Genomic DNA, 19,308 nt, shown 5'->3' on the forward strand with positions numbered 1-19,308 from the left:
TTCAAAATTTTCTGGGGGAGGCCCCCAGACCCCCCGCCGTTGGGTGGTCAAACCCCCCCTTTCAAAATTCCTGGCTACGCTACTGAATTTATCCCTGATTTAATTGTTATTTAACTAGGCTATTTGAGTGCGCAGTGTTTACTTCGGAATGTTATATCATTTTGTTAGTTTTTGTGAGACACAAAAAAACTTTTTACTCCCTTAATTTACTGTTAAAACTATGCATGCCTAATTTTGTCTGCGTATTAGGGCGTCACCTCCGAGATGTTATTACGGTGGTGACGATTAGAGTCGCTCGTTTTTGAACTTTCTTTTTAATTCTCTCGGGGTAGTGGGGAAATGGTGCCAATGAGTGAGAAAACAATCATGACAAAATTTGAGATTCGTAACAAATTGTCTTCAGCTTCCTCATGGGGCCCAAAAATCGAAAAATGGGGTCAAAAACAAAAAATTTTCCAAAAATATTTTTAGTTTGGGTAGATGCAATATTGTTTAGATATATCTAATTAACCTAAGAAAAAAAAATTGGAGTCATTTGAACTATTCCTTCAGCTTCCTCACAGCTTCTGAAAATATCCATTTTGCTGAAGATTTTGCATTTTTGTTTGTGGTTAGGCCTACGTAATACATAATTGCGTTAGACATTTTGCCAACTATAAAACGTCATTGTATTTCTCTTTATGGACCTGCCCTGAGCTGTTGCGTCATTTTTAATGAAATTAGGGTAATTTGGTAGGAAAAAGTTACGTCTTTTATTTGAATTTACGTCACTGACGAAGTTTGTATTTCATCATCAGTCGTTATCTCCGCCTGCGGCAGATTGCGCATCAACATGGCTTATTTGCTTCCAAGAGTGGCGATTTTGAGCCAACTCGCCCAGTGTCGTCAAGTGGAGTCCGGTCCATGATTGAATGTTATCTTGCCATCGTTTTGGTTGTCTGCCACGTTTTCTTTTTCCTTCTACTTTGCCTTCTGTGCAAACTTTGCTGATTCCGAATTGTGATCTTTTAGTGTGGCCGAACAGTTTTAAAACTTTTGATTTTATTATTGCTGCAATTGGATGTAGTTTTGTCATAGTTAGAAGATCTTCTATTTTTGTGTGATCAAGTAACCTTTTGTTGGTCATGCTTCTCATGATGTGATTTTGGAAGGTAGTGAGTTTTTTCATTGTTGATGATGTCCAATTTACGCATTCTAGACCGTACAGCACGACTGGTAAAACGTAGGTGTTGAAAATTTTTGCTTTCAGTTTGACTGGGAGTCTATTGGATGTTAGAATCTTTTTGTTCTTTTCAAATGCTGCCCAGCCTAAGCCAATTCGGTGTTGCACTGCAGTCTTTCCATCGTTGGTTGCGGATAGTCGGTGGCCAAGATATATGAATTCTGGTACTTGTTCTACTTGTTTTCCATAGAGAGTGAGATTGAGTGTGTTGTTAGTTTTGTCGATTGTCATACATTTGGTTTTGGACACATTTATTTGGAGGCCGTATTCAGCAGCATTTTTTGACAGAGCATCTAGGTATTCCTGCATTTTCAGTTTAGAATTATTCAAAATGGCCATATCGTCTGCGTAGCTTAAGTTGGATATTACATGACCGCCGATGGTGAATCCAGTTGTACACTTATTTTCTGTTTCTGAGATTATTGCAGCCGCTACTACGATGCAAAACAGGATAGCAGACAAGACATCTCCTTGCTTAACACCTTTTATAATATCGATTGTCTGTTTTACCCGACCAGGAACTGTCTGTTCCGATGTCTGTTTTGATTAGTGCTTTAGAGTCGTCGTACGTTGCTTTCAAGAGGTTGATGTATTTTTTGTTGATGGAAGTTTTATCCAGAAGTTGCCAAAGGTAGGGTAATTTAACACTGTCACACGCTTTTTTGAAGTCAATGAAGGTGATATGAACGGGATTGTTGAATTCAATAGACTTTTCTATGATTTGTTCCAGCGCTAAGATTTGCTCGATTGTTCCTCTTCCTGGTTGGTAGGCTGCTTGTGTAGGGGGGAGGGATGCATATAGGTCATTTTTTACGCGTGCCGCAATGATAGTGATAAAGAGTTTGTATACATGACTGAGTAGACTTATTGTACGGTAGTTGCTGCAGTCGAGTCTATTGCCTTTCTTGTAGATTACAATTATTAGAGCTTCTTTAAAATTGCTGGGTATCTTTTTCGTTGTTAAGATACAATTGAAGAGATGAAGCAGTGCTGTGATTAGAGGTTCGCTTCCTGCTTTGAGGTATTCCGAGTAAATGCCGTCTATACCGGGAGATTTGTCATACTTTAAGTTGCTTATAGCATTAGATATTTCGCTTCTTAAAATAGATGGGTTTTGTTTTAAGTTTCTTTATGGCAGCATAATATATTTTGTGTGAAGGTAGGGTGTTGAGTTCATCGATTTTATCTTCTAATTGCTTCATTTGGTCTTTTTTCACGAGCTTCTTCGACTCAGATTTAGCGATTTTGTATTGAGTAGATGAGGATCCATGTTGTTTTTTAATTTTATGTTTAGATTGGATGGCTTTTTTAGTTTGTTGCGACATCTAGTTCGGTTGGTCTTGGTGCATTTTTCTGGGAAGAACAACTTCTGATTCTTCCCGTAGTCCTGCGGTTATAGCTTCTTGTATGGACTCTGGGTCTGTCATTTGCTGTAAAGTGGCATATCTGTTTTGTAAATTTACTTGGAAGTGTTTAGCGACTTCTTGTTGTTTCATAAGGTGGGGTCTCTGGATTGGTTTCCGATTGGTCTTCCGCTAGTTTGTATTTATGTAACCACAAACAAAAATGCGAAATTTTCAGCAAAATGGAAATTTTCAGAAGCTGTGAGGAAGCTGAACCACAGGTACCTAGACTCCCTAGCCTGGCCCCCGCGACCTAAGCTGGTGGACTTCCCTTCCGGGTGCATCGCCACCCCATAATCACGCTGCTCCCCGCCTTCACGGGGCGTGGCAGGTCGGTTCTTTAAAGTCTCTGACCTGGCTATGTTTATTGTGTTCTTCTCGCCGTCAAAATAAAACAGTTCATCATCTCAACAATTCAAATGACTTTAATTTTTTTTTAGGTTAAGTAGATATATCTAAACAATATTGTATCTACCCAAACTAAAAATGTTTTTGAAAAAATTTCGTTTTTGACCTCATTTTTCGATTTTTGGGCCTCATGAGGAGGTTAGATAATTTGTTAGGAATCTCAAGTTTTGTCATGATTGTTTTCTCACTCATTGGCACCATTTCCCCACTACCCCGTAAAATTTAAAAAAAAATGTTTAAAAACGAGCCACCCTACTGCGTATTAAATGTTACATGTAAATTTGAAACCCGAAAAACGCTGCACGAACTAAATATGAGTGGGCCCCAGCCGGAGTTTTGGGAAGCATTATATGCGGCCTTACATGATTTAAGTTATTGAATAACTAACTTTTGTAGCAGCTTTTCTATTTTATCTTTTAAACAGTCAAAAAACATTAAACAGACTAAAATGAATGGGCCCCTACTTAGCCGTGTGCTTCTCAGCCGGGAGATATGGTAGCAGCTAATACGGCTCTGGTCCCACAACAATGTAGAAAAATAAATTAGGAAATTTTAATTTGTAGACATATGGTAGCCGATTAACAATGGGCCACACACTTGGGTCCCCAGTTCCATTGGTCCCACATGCCACACTTCCCCTATAAGTGGGCCAGGGATATGTGAAGAAGGGGATACGAAGGCTTTTATTAGTCTGACAATACGAAGGGCTATTTATCGTAAATAATCTCTATCGTGAAATGACAATTGGCACCGATGGTAGGCTACGTAGTTTAATAAATCTTGTTATGATAACCTGCATTGCGCTATTAGCATCAGGCCTGGATATGCTATTCACTGCATGCTTATAGTTACTTATTAATTTAACTACCCGTGTAGCCTACTTGCTTTACATCTAGCCTACAGCAAAAGCTTTGTTTTAAGAAAAGTAGCTTAGGCCTACTGGTAACTTTTCATCTGTGCTGCCAAACAAGTAGCCTAGGCTATTCTTTAAACACGCTCTAGCTAACATTTGCTTCCATTTGCTCAGGGATGGAGGAACCATTTTAAAAGTAGGTGGGCCCAGAAGCGCAGCAGTCAAAGTCAATCTAACTTCTGGGGGGCAGAGCCCTCCAGACCCCCCTTAATATGATCCGGTCCGCCGCTCCCAAGCTAGTGGTTTATTACAGTATAATCGTGTCACGATTTCTAGCCTATCTCTTACCACGAAAAAGACTTGGAAAGGTTCAATGACGTAGTTTAATGTGTTAAACCAAAAAGCAGTCAATTAAATTCACGGATAGTTCTACTAGTGAAATGATATATATGAAAACGATTGAAGGACTCCAACGAATGGTTCACCACTTCCAGCAATTAATCAGAGTAATAGTAAACAGCAATATATTCCAACGCTTGCGGCTTTTGATCGAGTCTAACGTGATCCACTGATCCACTCACAGCTTCTCATACGATTCTAATTTCAATCAGAAATTATATTAGCATCGACTTTGCTTTACTCGTATTCAATACTTCAACTCTAGATCAACAGTAATCTTTGCGTCTATTAACAGCTGCTACTACTAAAACAATGATCTCTCATCACCAACTCATAATAATAATCAACTCATCATAATAATACTCCCATAATAATCATTACGCAAATTACACCACTATTTATAAAAGGTTTGTTCGGTCTAGTAACTTCGAGAAGGTTACGTAATGTTGCATCACACGAACTCATCGTTCGGTCACGTTGCACTGAGCGGCGTAAACAAGCAAGTTTAAAGAAGACTCTAGATTTGCACGTTGCAATTGAATGATCTAGAATACACGTTACATAATACAGATTTCGTAATCAGAGGTTACTTCAGGACAATGACCGATGATAACCTATAGCATAAGAATTTTACAATCAAAACAGCACGCTCGATCGAGATACAAGCAGCCCGTCGCAAGACCTCGCACATTGATTGTGACAAATCGAATGGAAGAACAAGTACTTTTCATTAATCATTTTAGTAGGCCCACCTATTTGATTTGCAGAGTTTCTGTTTGTATAATCAAAGAACTCAACATAAAGCGCCATTATGATACAAAACATATTATTTTTTTCAAGTTAATGGGTCAAACAAGGAACGGCAAAGTTTATCTACTCAAAAATAGCTTTAAAACAGCAAATTTTTTGTTACAAAGGAAAGGAAAACCAATCAATCAGAAAATTCTTTTGCCAGCTACAAGGTAGCACAATCAATAACAAAAGACAAGAAATCGTAGGCCTATAGTGATGGAGAATTTGGGAAAAGGTGTAAGATGGATGTTAATGTTATTGAAAACATATGTCCAGAGAAAACAAACAAACTAGGCCTACTTTTAAGATATAGGCCTAAGTTTTTCAACAAGAACCGTAACTCGACGAAAAAAAAAGATATCGGAGAACGTAACATCTAGCAAAAAGTTATTGTAGGCTATATCTACAGTTCTTCGCAATGGCAATAGATGAGAGCACAGACACGATAAATAAGCCTACAGCTGAGCTGGCAGTACTTATGCGTGCAGTCAGGGCCTCCAAGAGCCCTGCCTGGCCCCGGTGCAGATGTTGCTGCCGGGCCGGGATATCTCACCAATCACAAGCAAAATTTGCGGTGCCCGTTCTTACAAAGGATAAATTAGGTTAAAGTATTAACACTCCATTATTTCACAAACAATGCACTATTGTAAATATAACTTTAAATTCACAGATACACACTAGATAAAATACTGTAAAATGCTAAAACACTACATAGTGTAAATATAGCCTCAATAGCATTGTCAGATATGGAATTCTGCCCTAATTTGAGGAAAAGTTTATAGCTGTTGAAATCAAAAACTTGTATTTTGGAAATTTTTTTTAGTCCTGGGCAAAGATCAAAACCCTAACCTTTCCTAACTCTAACCCTTTCTAGCTCTGGCAACTCCTGATTGTAACCATGGCAACAAGTGGATAAAATCAGCCATTTTGAAGATAAACATTGCAATACTATCCGACATAGCATTGCATATGTGTGCATACAGCTTTACATTAACATACAATACCATTTCTGACCTTGAAATCTGCAGAGACTAGGGGAGCAAACTTAGGATGAATGCATTGCTATAATTGTTCATGACATTAAGAAATACCAACTTCATATAAGAAATACCAACTACATATAAGAAATACCAACTTCAAAATATAAAAACATTTTATGCAAAATTGACCTTAACACGCAAATTTAAACATTTTATTGGCTCCTTGAACGCAAAAAAATGAAAATATTGTTGTTCTAAAAAAGGGCATACCCATGAGGGGGTCCAATCAAAATACAAAACTAATACCCAGCTAGAAAGCTACGTATATTACACGTTGATTTTTGGTTGATTTTAGGTAGTATGGTATCTTAGGTAGAATTCAGGTGTTATTAAGGAGTTTGTGTACACCAACAAAAATTCACTTGTTTAAAAAACACTTTTTTAGAGACATATTTTAGCTATCATTTAGTATGACTAGTGTGTAAATATGATTCTAGAAGTTTTATCAGGGATTATTTTGTGAATGTAACTCTTGCAAAAATAACACGTGTTTTCCACGTATATTACACGTGTTCAAAATCCTATGATTATTTGACTAATTTTTAAGGTATATAAGGTAAAATCACACCAAGAAGAGGGCATACAAAAGAGAAAAAATGTTCACCCGAGCAGAAGGATGTTTTACCGGAATTTTTTGGTATGTTGATTATATGTTGTTTCCACGTGTATTGCACGTTTCCATCTGTTGAAAAGTAACACGTGTTTTCCACGTATATTAAACGTGTTGAAGCTCTTTCGTTCATTTGGGCAATTTTTAATCTATGTTAGGTAAAACTACCTCCCAAGGACGGTATAAACAAAAAGAATTCTCCACTCAAGTAGATTGGTATCAACCACGCTCCTCCGCATTGTTTAGGATATAAGTTAGATTATGTGTTTTTGTAGGTGTCTTTACACGTTTTTATTACGTTATGTGAAAAAGGAAACTTCATGACATTTTATAGTCGCAAATTAATGTGATGTTTTAACGATAGTTCTTACTGTAAATTTAAGTGGTCTCGCTTACTGATATTAAACAATTACGATCAAACAGTAAAAATAGCATAAAATAAAGTTCCTGACAATATACAGTAACTTGTTGAGGATTACTTGTATTTGTAGAAGTTATAAATTAAACCATAAAAATGCAAAAATCTAATCTGGGTCTGTGCAACTCATTGGGATATGGTACAACAGCACAGCATAGAAATCTTGAGAATTGTAACATGCCCCCTGACTCCCCTCCAAAATAATGTCTTTCACTAAGCCAGTTTACCAGATATAAGGTTTGAATAAAAATAAAGTTGAAAGGTTGCCATGTTGAAAATTTATCGCCAAAATCCAAAAATCTTGCGATTTTTGAAGACGTTTGGCTTCAAATTTATGGTTCGGCAATTTGGCTCTTTTTTGGCAAATTTTGAAAACTGATTGGGCTTTAAGTTCTTTTGGCGATTAGTCAATATGTTAAAATGTGCTTAAATGTCCGGGGAAAATTGACAGTAGAACTGCCTAGCCACCAGGCTAGATTAAAAGTATGACGTTGACTCATCTGCTGACCCTTTTTTTAGTCACCCTTGTCACCCAGTGATTGACTAGACCTGATTTTTCCGCAGAATTTCTGTAGTTTTGTATCAAAGTCGCGAATTTTTTTTTTATCTGATGACGGACTGAATTAAACATTTAACCAAAAGACTTGAAATCCTTGTAATGTCTAAAGTTGGCGAGTTTTCACTGCGTTCGGCGATTTTGCGACAACAGTTTTGCTACAGAATTATTGTGGGTCTGGCAACCCAATTTGTTGATTTAACTAATCTAAATCAACTTGCTTCAGTAATCAGTTCTCAGTTGCTTACTTGCTTGTACGGATTGCGTTGCTGCCCTGCGGGTTGCAGCACTGGTAGGCGGTACGGTACCGTGTTGAAAGGTAAGAATGTTTGGTATAAATCTTGATTGAAATAAGGATTATTATCGTAGATTCAAAAATCTTTCTGGTTTACAGCGCGTGGTTAGTAATGTAATTCACCTTATCAGTACGGTACCTACTGTAAAGCTCCATCTTAACTAAAATGGCAAATCTACATCGCCAGTGATTTGGAGTTGTACTTTAGCCTACCGTAGATATTTCCGAGTAATAATATGTTTTATGTAAATTGACAGTTCAAAGTGGTGCTTGGCTAGTGTCTGCTCCGGTTGTACAGGTACTAAAATGTGTAGGCAGGGCATGACAGGACATACCGTAGGACATGTCATGGTAGGGCATAACAAGGAATGGTGTGCACTGCCTGCACATTTTAGTACAATTGGTCTGCTCTGCCGTATGATTATATAAACCGTATGATGTCGATAGAGTTGATAGTGAAAAAGTAAAGAATATTCCGATATTCAATAGTGCCAAAAAAAGTAAAGAATTAACCAGTCTTCGAAATTAGCCTCGGCAATCGGCAATTGCCGAGGTGATTGCCGAGGCAGATGCATGAATGGCACATTAGCCTCGGCAGTAAAAATGCAGAGGCCACACGAGCGCGTGTAAGGACCACAAGATTACAAAAATAACCCTAATTTTCTCAGACCAAACCAGACTAGGAGATTGATTCAATCTTACTATTGCTTAATGTTTTTATTTGGGTTACTTTCTACGGTACTTCGCCGGCGCTTATAGAAATATTACCCTATTTGCATTGATTCAACGCCAGTAGACGTCAAATTATTGTAAGCATTTACTCCTTATTGCACTTCGCCTTCCGTTATCTTGTCCAGCTGTATCAGAAATGATCGCGCCGCTTTCACAACGAACCACACAACATCAACAGACGTAGAATACATGTAAGTAATAGGTTAACGCGTTAACCTTTAGAGTGAGCTTGGTTACTAATTGCGGTTTGTGATAGATGTCTGGTTGCGTAACATTTTTAACAACAACAGGTGCAATTTTATACGCTGACAATGCTCATGTGAACCATAAAAAAAGTTTGCAACCTTATAAATACTGGCTTAATTATTACGCAATAAGTTATTCTTTCATCGAATGCTTGTTCTTGTCCAGTGTCATTGCCAATATAAATCATGATAAAGGAAGAGTAGATACAGTTAAAATATGGAATTTACCTGCTATACGGTAGGTTATGAAACAGAGGGGACAGAAGGAAAAGTTAGTGTAGTATTTTGCAAAATTTGTAAAGAATTTTATGACGGAAACAAATCGGAATTAGAAAAGCTACGGGGCCCAGATAAAAAAGTAGTATGGAATTGGATAAATGGTACTTCGGCAGTAAAGAAAAGTAATGCTTCCGATCATATGACATCGCGCGTTCATGAACGGGCAGTTTTGCGTCTTCAAGCTTAAGCTTCAAGCGTCTTAAGAAATGACGTCGTCGTCGTCATTTCTTATTGGGCGTTGTTACGCAATACAACCGGTCGGGAAAATTAAATCGATTTGTGCTGACTCGAACGTTGAATCAACCCAAAATTAACATACTTCCCCCCCATGAGTTATTTAACATGAATTATCGTAACAGCGTGGGTATCGCGTTGCTCGTTTTATCGCTACTTTTGGTATTATTACATCACAACAAATCAAACAATGCGGTCTTGATAGACTACTCTATTATATTTTTCGCTTCTCGTTTTACATGTTGTGGTAGCCTACAGTTTTTTCGTGATAAACGTTCACAGCAATTGCCGAGGCAATTTCAACTTTCGCCGTTTGGCCTCGGCAACGTTTTTGCCGAAGTAAAAATATGCTAATTTCGAAGACTGATTAACCGATTTCAATACTAGAAAAAAAAGTAAAGAGTAAAGAATGTAGTAATCAATATTAAAAAAAGAAATTATTCCACCACTCTTTCTGAATGCTCAAGGCAAATTGTAATAAATTGAAAAAAATTCAAAGAAGTGAATCGGCATGCTTTAACAATTACAACCCTTTCTAACAAACTGCATGAGTGGCTGGACCTAGCCTAAAAAAAAGAATGCAGGGTTCGAGTTGAATGCGATCAACCAGGGTTTTCCCGCAAATCGCTCCTCTCAATAGAATTTCAAAGTCTGCCTAACAAAATTGTGGAATTCGGTTAATATTTTGCATTGTTTATTTGTAAACTTTACAGAAAAGTACCGAATATCGGATTCAACGCACAAAAAAGTAAGGCAGTGGCTATTCGACCGGCGCCGGTCTTTGAATCTGAAACACTATTTGACCGTCATTACGTCATTATACAGTCATTTTTTTCTTTTTCTCTTTCAAAGCAAAAGACGAGAAGCGCGTAGCCTATATAAGTTCTAATCCAACCATTTTATCCAACTCGATTTGTGGCGCTTGGGATACGTCGTCGGCTCCTATTCTAGAGGAACTGAGTTCGATACTACCCGGAAGCGTTCTTTTTTTAACTAAATTTTGACTCGAAGTGCATTTTTGTAGTCAATTTTTAATTTGAGTTGCATTACATTTACATACCATTACCATTTTTTTAAAAGAAGCATTGTATATAACTAACTTGTTGTTAACTAACTTTGTTGAGAGCAAAAATGTAATGATTCGTTTGGCAAACACTGTCACAGCAATCATTTTATTTTTTGTCATTAACGCGTCCGGAACGAAAAAGATACTAACTACAAAAATCGATATAGACCTACCAGCACGTTAATGAACGGGAAAAGGTGGCAAAACCTTGAAAGGTAACGTGCCTGAATGAAAAATTATGTAGTAGGCTAATAAAGTCTGCAGATTGTATCAGCTTGGCAAGTAGCGCAATGCTTTTCACATTAAATGTTATATTGAACAGAAAAATATGTTGTTTTGTTAATGTGTGTGCATTTATTTGTTGATAGTCCAGGTTTGTGTCGGCGAATACTGTATCAATAAATTATTCAAGTTTCCGAACATGACTGAGTTCACTTTTAGCTAAGTCCCACACTACACATCAGTAAAAAATATATCGTAGCCTATATTCAAGCGGGTGGTAGGCTTGAGTGAAGAGTAATTTGGTTTTCCATCACAACCTCGAAAAAATAAAAAAATAATCTGCAGACTTTATTAGGAATAGCACCTAAATGAACAGGCGCCACAGTGCTCTGTACCTAAATATCTTGACGCAACAGTGTGCATGCCTTAATTTGACCGGTGCCTAACTGCCTGCACCTAAAAGACGTGGACCCCAGTGTGAAGTATGACTCAAATTATCAGCTTAGTACTGTCTGTGTCATGCGTTTGCCTTGTATTATAAATATTATAAAAGAATTGACCAAAGTGCTTGCATAAAAATATGTTACTATGCTTCGTATATTTTTCGTATATATATAAGTTTAAGGCGGTTTTTTTTTGTAACGTAAAAACTCAAAATAGTGACTTTGAATTTGGGAAAAAGTAACCAAAATGTAACTTTACTCAACATAAACAAGAAAGCGAAAGAAATGGCAGCAATTCAACATAAAAAAGCATGTAAATTTATTTCAATTTGTACTAAAATCATAATTATATATAATACAAATTCAAATTATACATATTATATGTAATGTTTTACTTTTTCTGGCAGAAAGTTTCTGTCAATCAAGTTAACACAATTTGTTTCACCCCAAAAAATTACTTCACATTTACGAGTTTTTGGGAATACAGTACTAGCAATACGAACATGCATGGGCTCGTGCAAACCTAAACTCCGTATCATAGTAGAAGATATATTAAAAGTCTTGGCATTACATAGAATGTATTATAAATTCATCTCTCCAGTAGCAATGCAAGATAAATAAAAAGGGGAATAAGGCAAAAAAGTATGCAAAATAAAGTGACTAAACAAATAAAAAGTAACCTAAAAACACAAAAGTTAACTTTTGGTAACTTTATAACTTACCCCACAACCATGAAATTTTGGTGAACTACATTTCTTTTGTTAATTGGTACAACTAAAAAAAGTACCAAAATTAATTTGCGTTCTTCTGGTGACTATTTACTAGGTTACCTCGTGATGTTAAAGATGATAACTAGCTTTTTTTCCGACGTTTCGTCAGTCAGCACGACTGACTTTATCAAGGTGGCTAAAACAGGTTAATACAACCTGTTCAGCAACGGTACCCGGTCAATTGGTCGAAAGACAATTGGTCGACAGTCATTTGGTCGACAGACATTTGGTCGACAGGACGTTTGGTCGACAGACATTTGGTCGACAAGACATTTGGTCGACAGGACATTTGGTCGACAGGACGTTTGGTCGACAGACATTTGGTCGACAGGACGTTTGGTCGACAGACAATTGGTCGACAAGATATTTCGTCGACAGGACATTCGGTCGACAGAACGATTCATTTTAGGGTTAGGGTTAACTAACCCTAACCTAATCCTAACCCTAGCCCTAACTCTAACCTAACCCTAACCCTACCCTAACCCTAACTGTAACCCAAATGTCCTGTCGACCAAATGCCTTGTCGACCAAATGTCTGTCGACCAAATGTCTGTCGACCAAATGTCTTGTCGACCAAATGTCTTGTCGACCAAATGTCTTGTCGACCAAATGTCCTGTCGACCAAGTGTCTGTCGACCAATTGTCTGTCGACCAAACGTCCTGTCGACCAAATGTCTGTCGACCAAATGACTGTCGACCAAATGTCTTTCGACCAATCGACCGGCCACCTCAGCAACGATGGCACAACACAAAAACATACTGATAAAATGAGTAAAGTAAAGCAGCAAGAATCAGAATTAAAACACGCAACAAGATACCTAGAGGTTAAACTAGGTATCTTGTTGCGTGTTTTAATTCTGATTCTTGCTGCTTTACTTTACTCATTTTATCAGTATGTTTTTGTGTTGTGCCATCGTTGCTGAACAGGTTGTATTAACCTGTTTTAGCCACCTTGATAAAGTCAGTCGTGCTGACTGACGAAACGTCGGAAAAAAAGCTAGTTATCATCTTTAACATCACGAGGTAACCTAGTAAATAGTCACCAGAAGAACGCAAATTAATTTTATTACCAAATGCCTGGTGAACAGTCTCTCTCTGTTTTTAAAAAAAGTACCTTTAGTGACAAAAAATCGCCCTAAATGACACAAATGTCGTACCATGCCTGTAAAACTTGAGAGAAGGGTAAGCTCTTGCCTTCCTAATAATTGTCAATCTGTTTTGAATTTTCATTTCAGGAAAGTAATCACTTAGTGTCAAGAAATGGCAAAATATACAATTGTTGAGTTTACAGGGGAAAATGCTGTTCAGGTTGTACCAAGTCCATGGACAGTTATAAATGAGGTGAGCACCATTATTAAGTTGATGGACGACATTGGCTTAGTGGTTAATTTGGCTGCAAAGCAAACATTGGTAAATTGTTTGAAAATTTATTTTATCCAGTTTTGTGTCTTTGTTCAACAACATAGTAAAACCAATTCCACTTTTTGACAGGTGTTGATCTTGTGTATTTTTAAGCTAGTACAGTATACCAAATTCACTTAACTGGTTTATAAATGGCGTACTGACTGCTGGTATTAATTGCTATTTACTTTGCAGACTACCAATTTAGGTCATTGTTATTGGCCACCATTTAGAGCAAGCTACCACGTTAAAAAATGCTCAATTGTGGATAAGGAGAAATGGACATTGTATGCAATAAGAGTCCTGGGTGTAATGGTAAGAAATAATATATTTTTATACTGCTACAAATTTTGTGTTTATGGCAAGAAGAACGTTTTGTAGTCAATTTCTTTATGACAAGTATTGATAACATTTGCATGAAGTAAATTATTGATAACCTGATAACTATATTTAGTTTAGTCTAGCTGTTTATTTTTCAGATGACTATAAAATTGCTTTGGCGATGTCAGAGCAAGCAGAATACACTTCGAACTTGGAAGAAGAAGATCTGACCATCAGAAAGCGTAGGAAGAGAAGAGTAGAAGTCCTAAGTTCTTCTGACTCTGAAGGACGAAGGTTGATGATAAACAATTGATAAAATAGTTAAGAAAAATTTATTGAATGTAGTTCTATATTTAATTTTAAATTTAATGTAGATATCAACACTCAACAGTCTGTTCCCCCTACGAGAGTTCGTCAGTAAGTACCTCCCGACGAACCCTCATAGAGGGAAACAGACTCTTGCGATCTTACTTTAGTGATTGTACATGTATAAATATGGCGCAAAGCTGTTTTGTGTTATTACCCGAAAACTTTAAGCTACACAGTTCCATATATACAGAGAGTGGTCAACGTACTTAGCACAGTAAGTTGATACTGGCTGAGGGAGAGACGCTGAAAACAATTCCGTGACAGTACATGTACAATCTTACAGTACACCCTTTGTTTGACCATATACCTGTGCTTAAACAAGTAGATATTATTAATGGAAGAGGGTAATTGGTTTTAGCGGCCCTCCCTCAGTCAGTCTTAACTGTGCTACCTAGTACCTACGTTGATTACTGAAATATCATAGACTGGCACAGTGGCACTGCTGTCTTATCTATATAGAACACTGCGTTGCAGTCAGTGTTGGATCTGTTTCTGCCCAGATTGCTTTTTTTCGCTGAGACTTATTTTATTAACCTCTGTTGTTAATCATGAAACGTCGTTTGACAACTGTTTTTTTTTTTGTTTCTGGCTGAGACTTTTTGGTAAATAACCTCTATTATAAACTAATTCCTTTCAATATACATATGCCGCTGTGGGATTTTAGAAATCTTCAAAAATGGCTGTCGATTTCACCGAGTCGAATTCTCCGAAATAGATTGTCCCAATAGTGGCAGACGGACTTTTTAATGCTAGGTACTACACAGAAAACATGTTCGTTGTAATTTGAAGTTTACGGTAAACTTCATTTTTTGTTTAGATAGCGATGATGATAAAGGACATCAGACAAAGAGGCTTACATTGAACTCTTCATTTTCTTTACCGATACCGCCACAATATGAAGACTGTACTCCATCAAGTACAGTAATTTTTCATAATTTCCTACCAATCTCTGCAAAGTTGAAACATGTCAATTAAATAATTTTTTTTCTTATTTACACCAGGCAAGCCAGGATCGAGTACTGGAAAGAAACGTCACGCTCCATCTGAATTGCCATGTATGTATTTGCATGTATGTGTATTGTGGTTGAGATGACAATATTTTCTACATGGTTATAGCCAAGCCTATTCTAATCTGTATAGCAGTATGGTATTAACATGAGCTGACAACTTTGGTGTAGCGTTAACGTGCTGGCTTTGGAATCGAGAGGTGTCGAGTTCAAAACCTTCCAACACCAGATTGTTTCCTTGGGCAACGAACTTTACAACGATAACCTCTACCCAGTAATCCATCAGGAGTGATGGGTAGCATTAAATTCCAGTCACATTAGTTATAAATCCATTTGGAAACAGTTATACAGTCGACTCCATGGTGGGTGCAGACTGCAGAAGTTGTTCTACGCAGTGTCCTCTATTATTAGTGTACAAGACGCTTTCCCACTTAGAAGGATAAAATGCAATCAATCATATCTGGGAATGTTGCAAGAGATTTGTAACATAATTTTTATTCAAAATATTGAAGAATTAATTAGCAACCGTAGCCGGTTACACCACTGTATTCTACTAATAACTTTTTTAGTGCGAAGTCTTGTGTCGTCACATAATAGACGGAATTTGATCACCGACGAACCATCTCTTGCACTAACTGGTGAGTGGTATGCTATTCTTGAGCGTGATTAGAATACAGTGCTACTTGATACCTTTTTCTTGTACAATGTACCCAGCACAGTTGTAGGCTACTCAATACAAGTACTTGATTGTAATTGATTTCAAACTGTTAAAGTTTTGACCGCATAGCTCATCGCAAAAATTTTACAGCATTTGAAGCCACAACGACGAGAAGGCTTGACAAAATTGAAATGGACCTAAAAATTTTAAGTGCAAAGCTGATCAACATATTGGAGAACCAGCAAACGCAGATGGTATATTTGCACAAGCTGAGTACTTCGGCTGTTGCAGACCCTGAACCTGTAGATGTAAACCTGGCGCCATTTCGTGATGTCCTAAACTTTGAAGAGTTTTGTGGCAAGTTGGACAATAGTCAAGATTTCAAAAAGAACTTGGTATGCAGACATTATATTTTGAAGTACTTTACTTCGGCTATGTTTTTTCTTCGACATCATCTGCTTTAATTATCACTAATTTTTATTTAAACCATGGAGAAATAAAACAGAGTAGCCTTAGCGGGTTTAACGTAATGTATTACACACAAAAATATAACATAATTAAAATAAACTCTAACGTTTTCGACACGTACGTGTGTCCTCACCAGACAGTAGACCATGTCGTCCATGACTGCCCAATCCATCAACCACCACATGGAACGCTTAGACTGAAGACCCTGGATGACGAGACTGTCGAATGGCTGATGACATCATGCCCAAACATATAGTCCGGAAGAGGACAGCTCATACGACGAAGAAGATCAGAACATTGCAGATTTTAGTAATTCCTGATGAGGACACACGTACGTGTCGAAAACGTTTGAGTTTATTTTAATTATGTTACATTTTTGTGTGCAATACATTATGTTAAACCCGCTAAGATTACTCTGTTTTATTTCTCTGGTTTAACAAAGCAAACTCTGTACCAAAGCTTTATAACTTTTATTTGTAGACTACTTTTCTCTGTGCGCTCGGAGGAAGAAATCCAGCAAGTTGTCTACGCTTGATGTTGAGGAAGATTGGGACAAGCGAACTTTGGTCCCAATATAGTTTGAAGGGGAAGAAAGGGAAAAAATCCCTACAACCCCTTTCTATTTACTCCGTTATCACAAGTAAGCCATCACGTTAGCAATTTCGTTACCTTTTCCTGTTATGGGAGTGTTCACAATTGACATCAACCACATTATTTTCCCAACAATTTCAATTCTGTAGAGCAGGGTTACTCAACTAATGTTAACAATGTTCCAGGTTGACAAGTTGAACATTTTTAGCAGTCCGGTAAATAAGTTCTTTTCCACGCAACCACGAAAGTTAAATTATCTGTACCAAACCACTTTTTGAGGTAAAATGTAACTCGCATTGGATTTCTGAGAAAGTGTTGGGGAGTCTGGATGTCGCAGCCCCTCAGCAACTAGGATAATCTCAGTAAAAATTGCTTCCTCCCAGTAGAAATCTGTTTAAAAAAGCCCTGAAACTTGGCAATGAGGTTATTCTTCCAAAAGCTTAAGGTTCACCATCAACACCCAGAAGGTCCGAATTCGGACCGCGATCCGCCAGTAGAGTAGCCCTGCTGTAAAGTGTCAACCAATAGCTGTTGACAATAATTGTGAGCGCTCCTTAATTATTTTATATTATATTGTTTGATTGAAATACAACTTCTAAATAGCTAAAGAGATATACTGTGATATACTAAAGTATGTCAAATTCATTCATTTTTTTATTTTTACGGCGCGGTACGTCATAAACATACTTTACCTAATGGTTTTAAAGATAAAAAGAAAGATTAATGAATACCTTTTCTTTTTCAGAATGTTGGCTTACACTAAACAAAGATGGAAAACTACACCAACTTGATGGTGCAATCACGGATTTTTTAAAAAATGCTCCAAAGGGTCTACAGGTAAATATAAGAACGTTTATCAGCGATTAAGGAATTTTCATTTAAGCCTAAGTTTTTATTTATTTGCCTAACGCATTTTTATCCTCCCGAGTACGCTGCTAGTGTTTACACTGTTCTTGTTTTTCAGAAACACAAGGAAAATGAAAACAAGATCATGTTGGAACAGGACCAACTCTGCGAGCCGGACGGGGAAGCGAGCCAATTTGAATGCTGACCTGACATTCCAACCTCGTGTAGGCTGGCTCGTCTACACCGAACATTACCATCACGGCCTCACGTACAAACACTAATACAACCGTTGAGTTTTTCGCATTTTAAATACATGTTCTTTGATGTGTAGTTTTTGAAGTTGAATACATAGATAGCTGCAGTTAACAAGGACGATTTATACTGCAATTGATAAAAGTAATGGCACACAATACGCATAAGTTTTGTAGATTACAAATACAAATGTATTAAATTGTTGATTTCAGATACGCGGAAATTAAGTAGAATGTGGGTGTAAAACCACATAAAATCCACCACCAAATCTACGTGTAATACACGTGAAATAGTGTCGACACTTATACGTGTATTATACGTGAAAATTAACCTAAAATACACGATCCAAGGAACGTAGAATCTACGTGTCAGATACGAGGAAATTAGGTGTAATGCGAGTGTAAAACACGTAAGATCCACCACCAAATATACGTGGAAAACACGTGTATTAGTGTTGTCAGATACGCGGAAATTAAGTAGAATGCGGGTGTAAAACACGTAAAATCCACCACCAAATATACGTGGAAAACACGTGTATTAGTGTTGTCAGATACGAGGAAATTAGGTGGAATGCGGGTGTAAAACACGTGAAATCCACCACCAAATATACGAGTAATACACGTGAAATAGTGTCGACACATATGCGTGTATTATACGTGAAAATTAACGTATAATACACGACCCAAGGTACGTAGAATCTACGTGTAATAAACGTGAAATTTCTAGCTGGGTATTCATATAAAAAACAATATTTTATGCAAAATCGACCTGAGCACGCAAATTTAAACATTTTGTCGGGCCCTCCCTAAACTAGAAAAATTGAAAATTCTGTAATTTAAAAAAAGGGCATAGCCTAGGCTACCCATAAGGGGGCCCAATTCGACATACGGAACTAATATAAAAACAATATTTTATTCAAAATTGTTGAAATCAATCTTTTTATCGCGTGAATTTAGACATTTTGTCGGGCCCCCTTGAACTCACCGATCCCCAGTGCAATGCACCGGTTGTCCCCGTGTCACCGGTTGTCCCCCTCTCTTGTGGGCCCTGCGTGCAGTAAACAAAGATTTTGATGTTTAAGAATTTGTTCAGCTGATTCCCGTCAAGGAGATTACTAGCCGATATTCTGAAGGCATTAGGCTACGTCAACGCCTTGAAATCATGCCTCTGAATCTATTAAAACTGGTATTAATAGGCTACCGGCCACCAAGACCATGTAAAGTTTGTCTTTGGCCGGCTGTTAGAAAAAGGTTGCCGACCTCTGGTTTACACGTTGCATAATTGCCTTTCCTGCCAACAGGCAAAATTTTCCATTTTTCTCTGGTGCTTTTCAGTCTGGAGTGTCGTTAGTATACAGTTACAGTTATAATGCAAAGTCAAATTTACTTTACAAGTTTCATTTTATTTA

The 19,308-nt window shown here is 37.4% G+C and overlaps 1 protein-coding gene across 1 annotated transcript; it reads left to right on the forward strand.

Moving 5' to 3' along the window:
- Nucleotides 1-14,845: 14,845 nt before the first annotated feature.
- On the forward strand, nucleotides 14,846-17,978 carry LOC145775933 (uncharacterized). The gene is made up of 7 exons (XM_082587343.1): nucleotides 14,846-14,994; nucleotides 15,080-15,133; nucleotides 15,655-15,723; nucleotides 15,894-16,138; nucleotides 16,692-16,851; nucleotides 17,548-17,639; nucleotides 17,767-17,978. Exons 4-7 carry the CDS (start codon nucleotides 15,935-15,937, stop codon nucleotides 17,851-17,853), a joined length of 543 nt encoding a protein of 180 aa, XP_082443469.1. The 5' UTR covers nucleotides 14,846-14,994; nucleotides 15,080-15,133; nucleotides 15,655-15,723; nucleotides 15,894-15,934; the 3' UTR covers nucleotides 17,854-17,978.
- Nucleotides 17,979-19,308: the final 1,330 nt, after the last annotated feature.

Source organism: Aplidium turbinatum, chromosome 8 (assembly GCF_918807975.1).
Source record: "Aplidium turbinatum chromosome 8, kaAplTurb1.1, whole genome shotgun sequence".
In the NCBI taxonomy this organism is placed as follows: Eukaryota; Metazoa; Chordata; class Ascidiacea; order Aplousobranchia; family Polyclinidae; genus Aplidium; species Aplidium turbinatum.

What these genes read in the sequence shown, in the direction of transcription:
- LOC145775933 (XM_082587343.1), top strand. Translation starts at nt 15,935, where the DNA reads ATGGACCTAAAAATTTTAAGTGCAAAGCTGATCAACATATTGGAGAAC. An exon ending in AAGATTTCAAAAAGAACTTG is followed by an intron (nt 16,139 to 16,691) that starts GTATGCAGACAT and finishes TTTTATTTGTAG; the next exon opens with ACTACTTTTCTCTGTGCGCT. An exon ending in TATTTACTCCGTTATCACAA is followed by an intron (nt 16,852 to 17,547) that starts GTAAGCCATCAC and finishes TTTCTTTTTCAG; the next exon opens with AATGTTGGCTTACACTAAAC.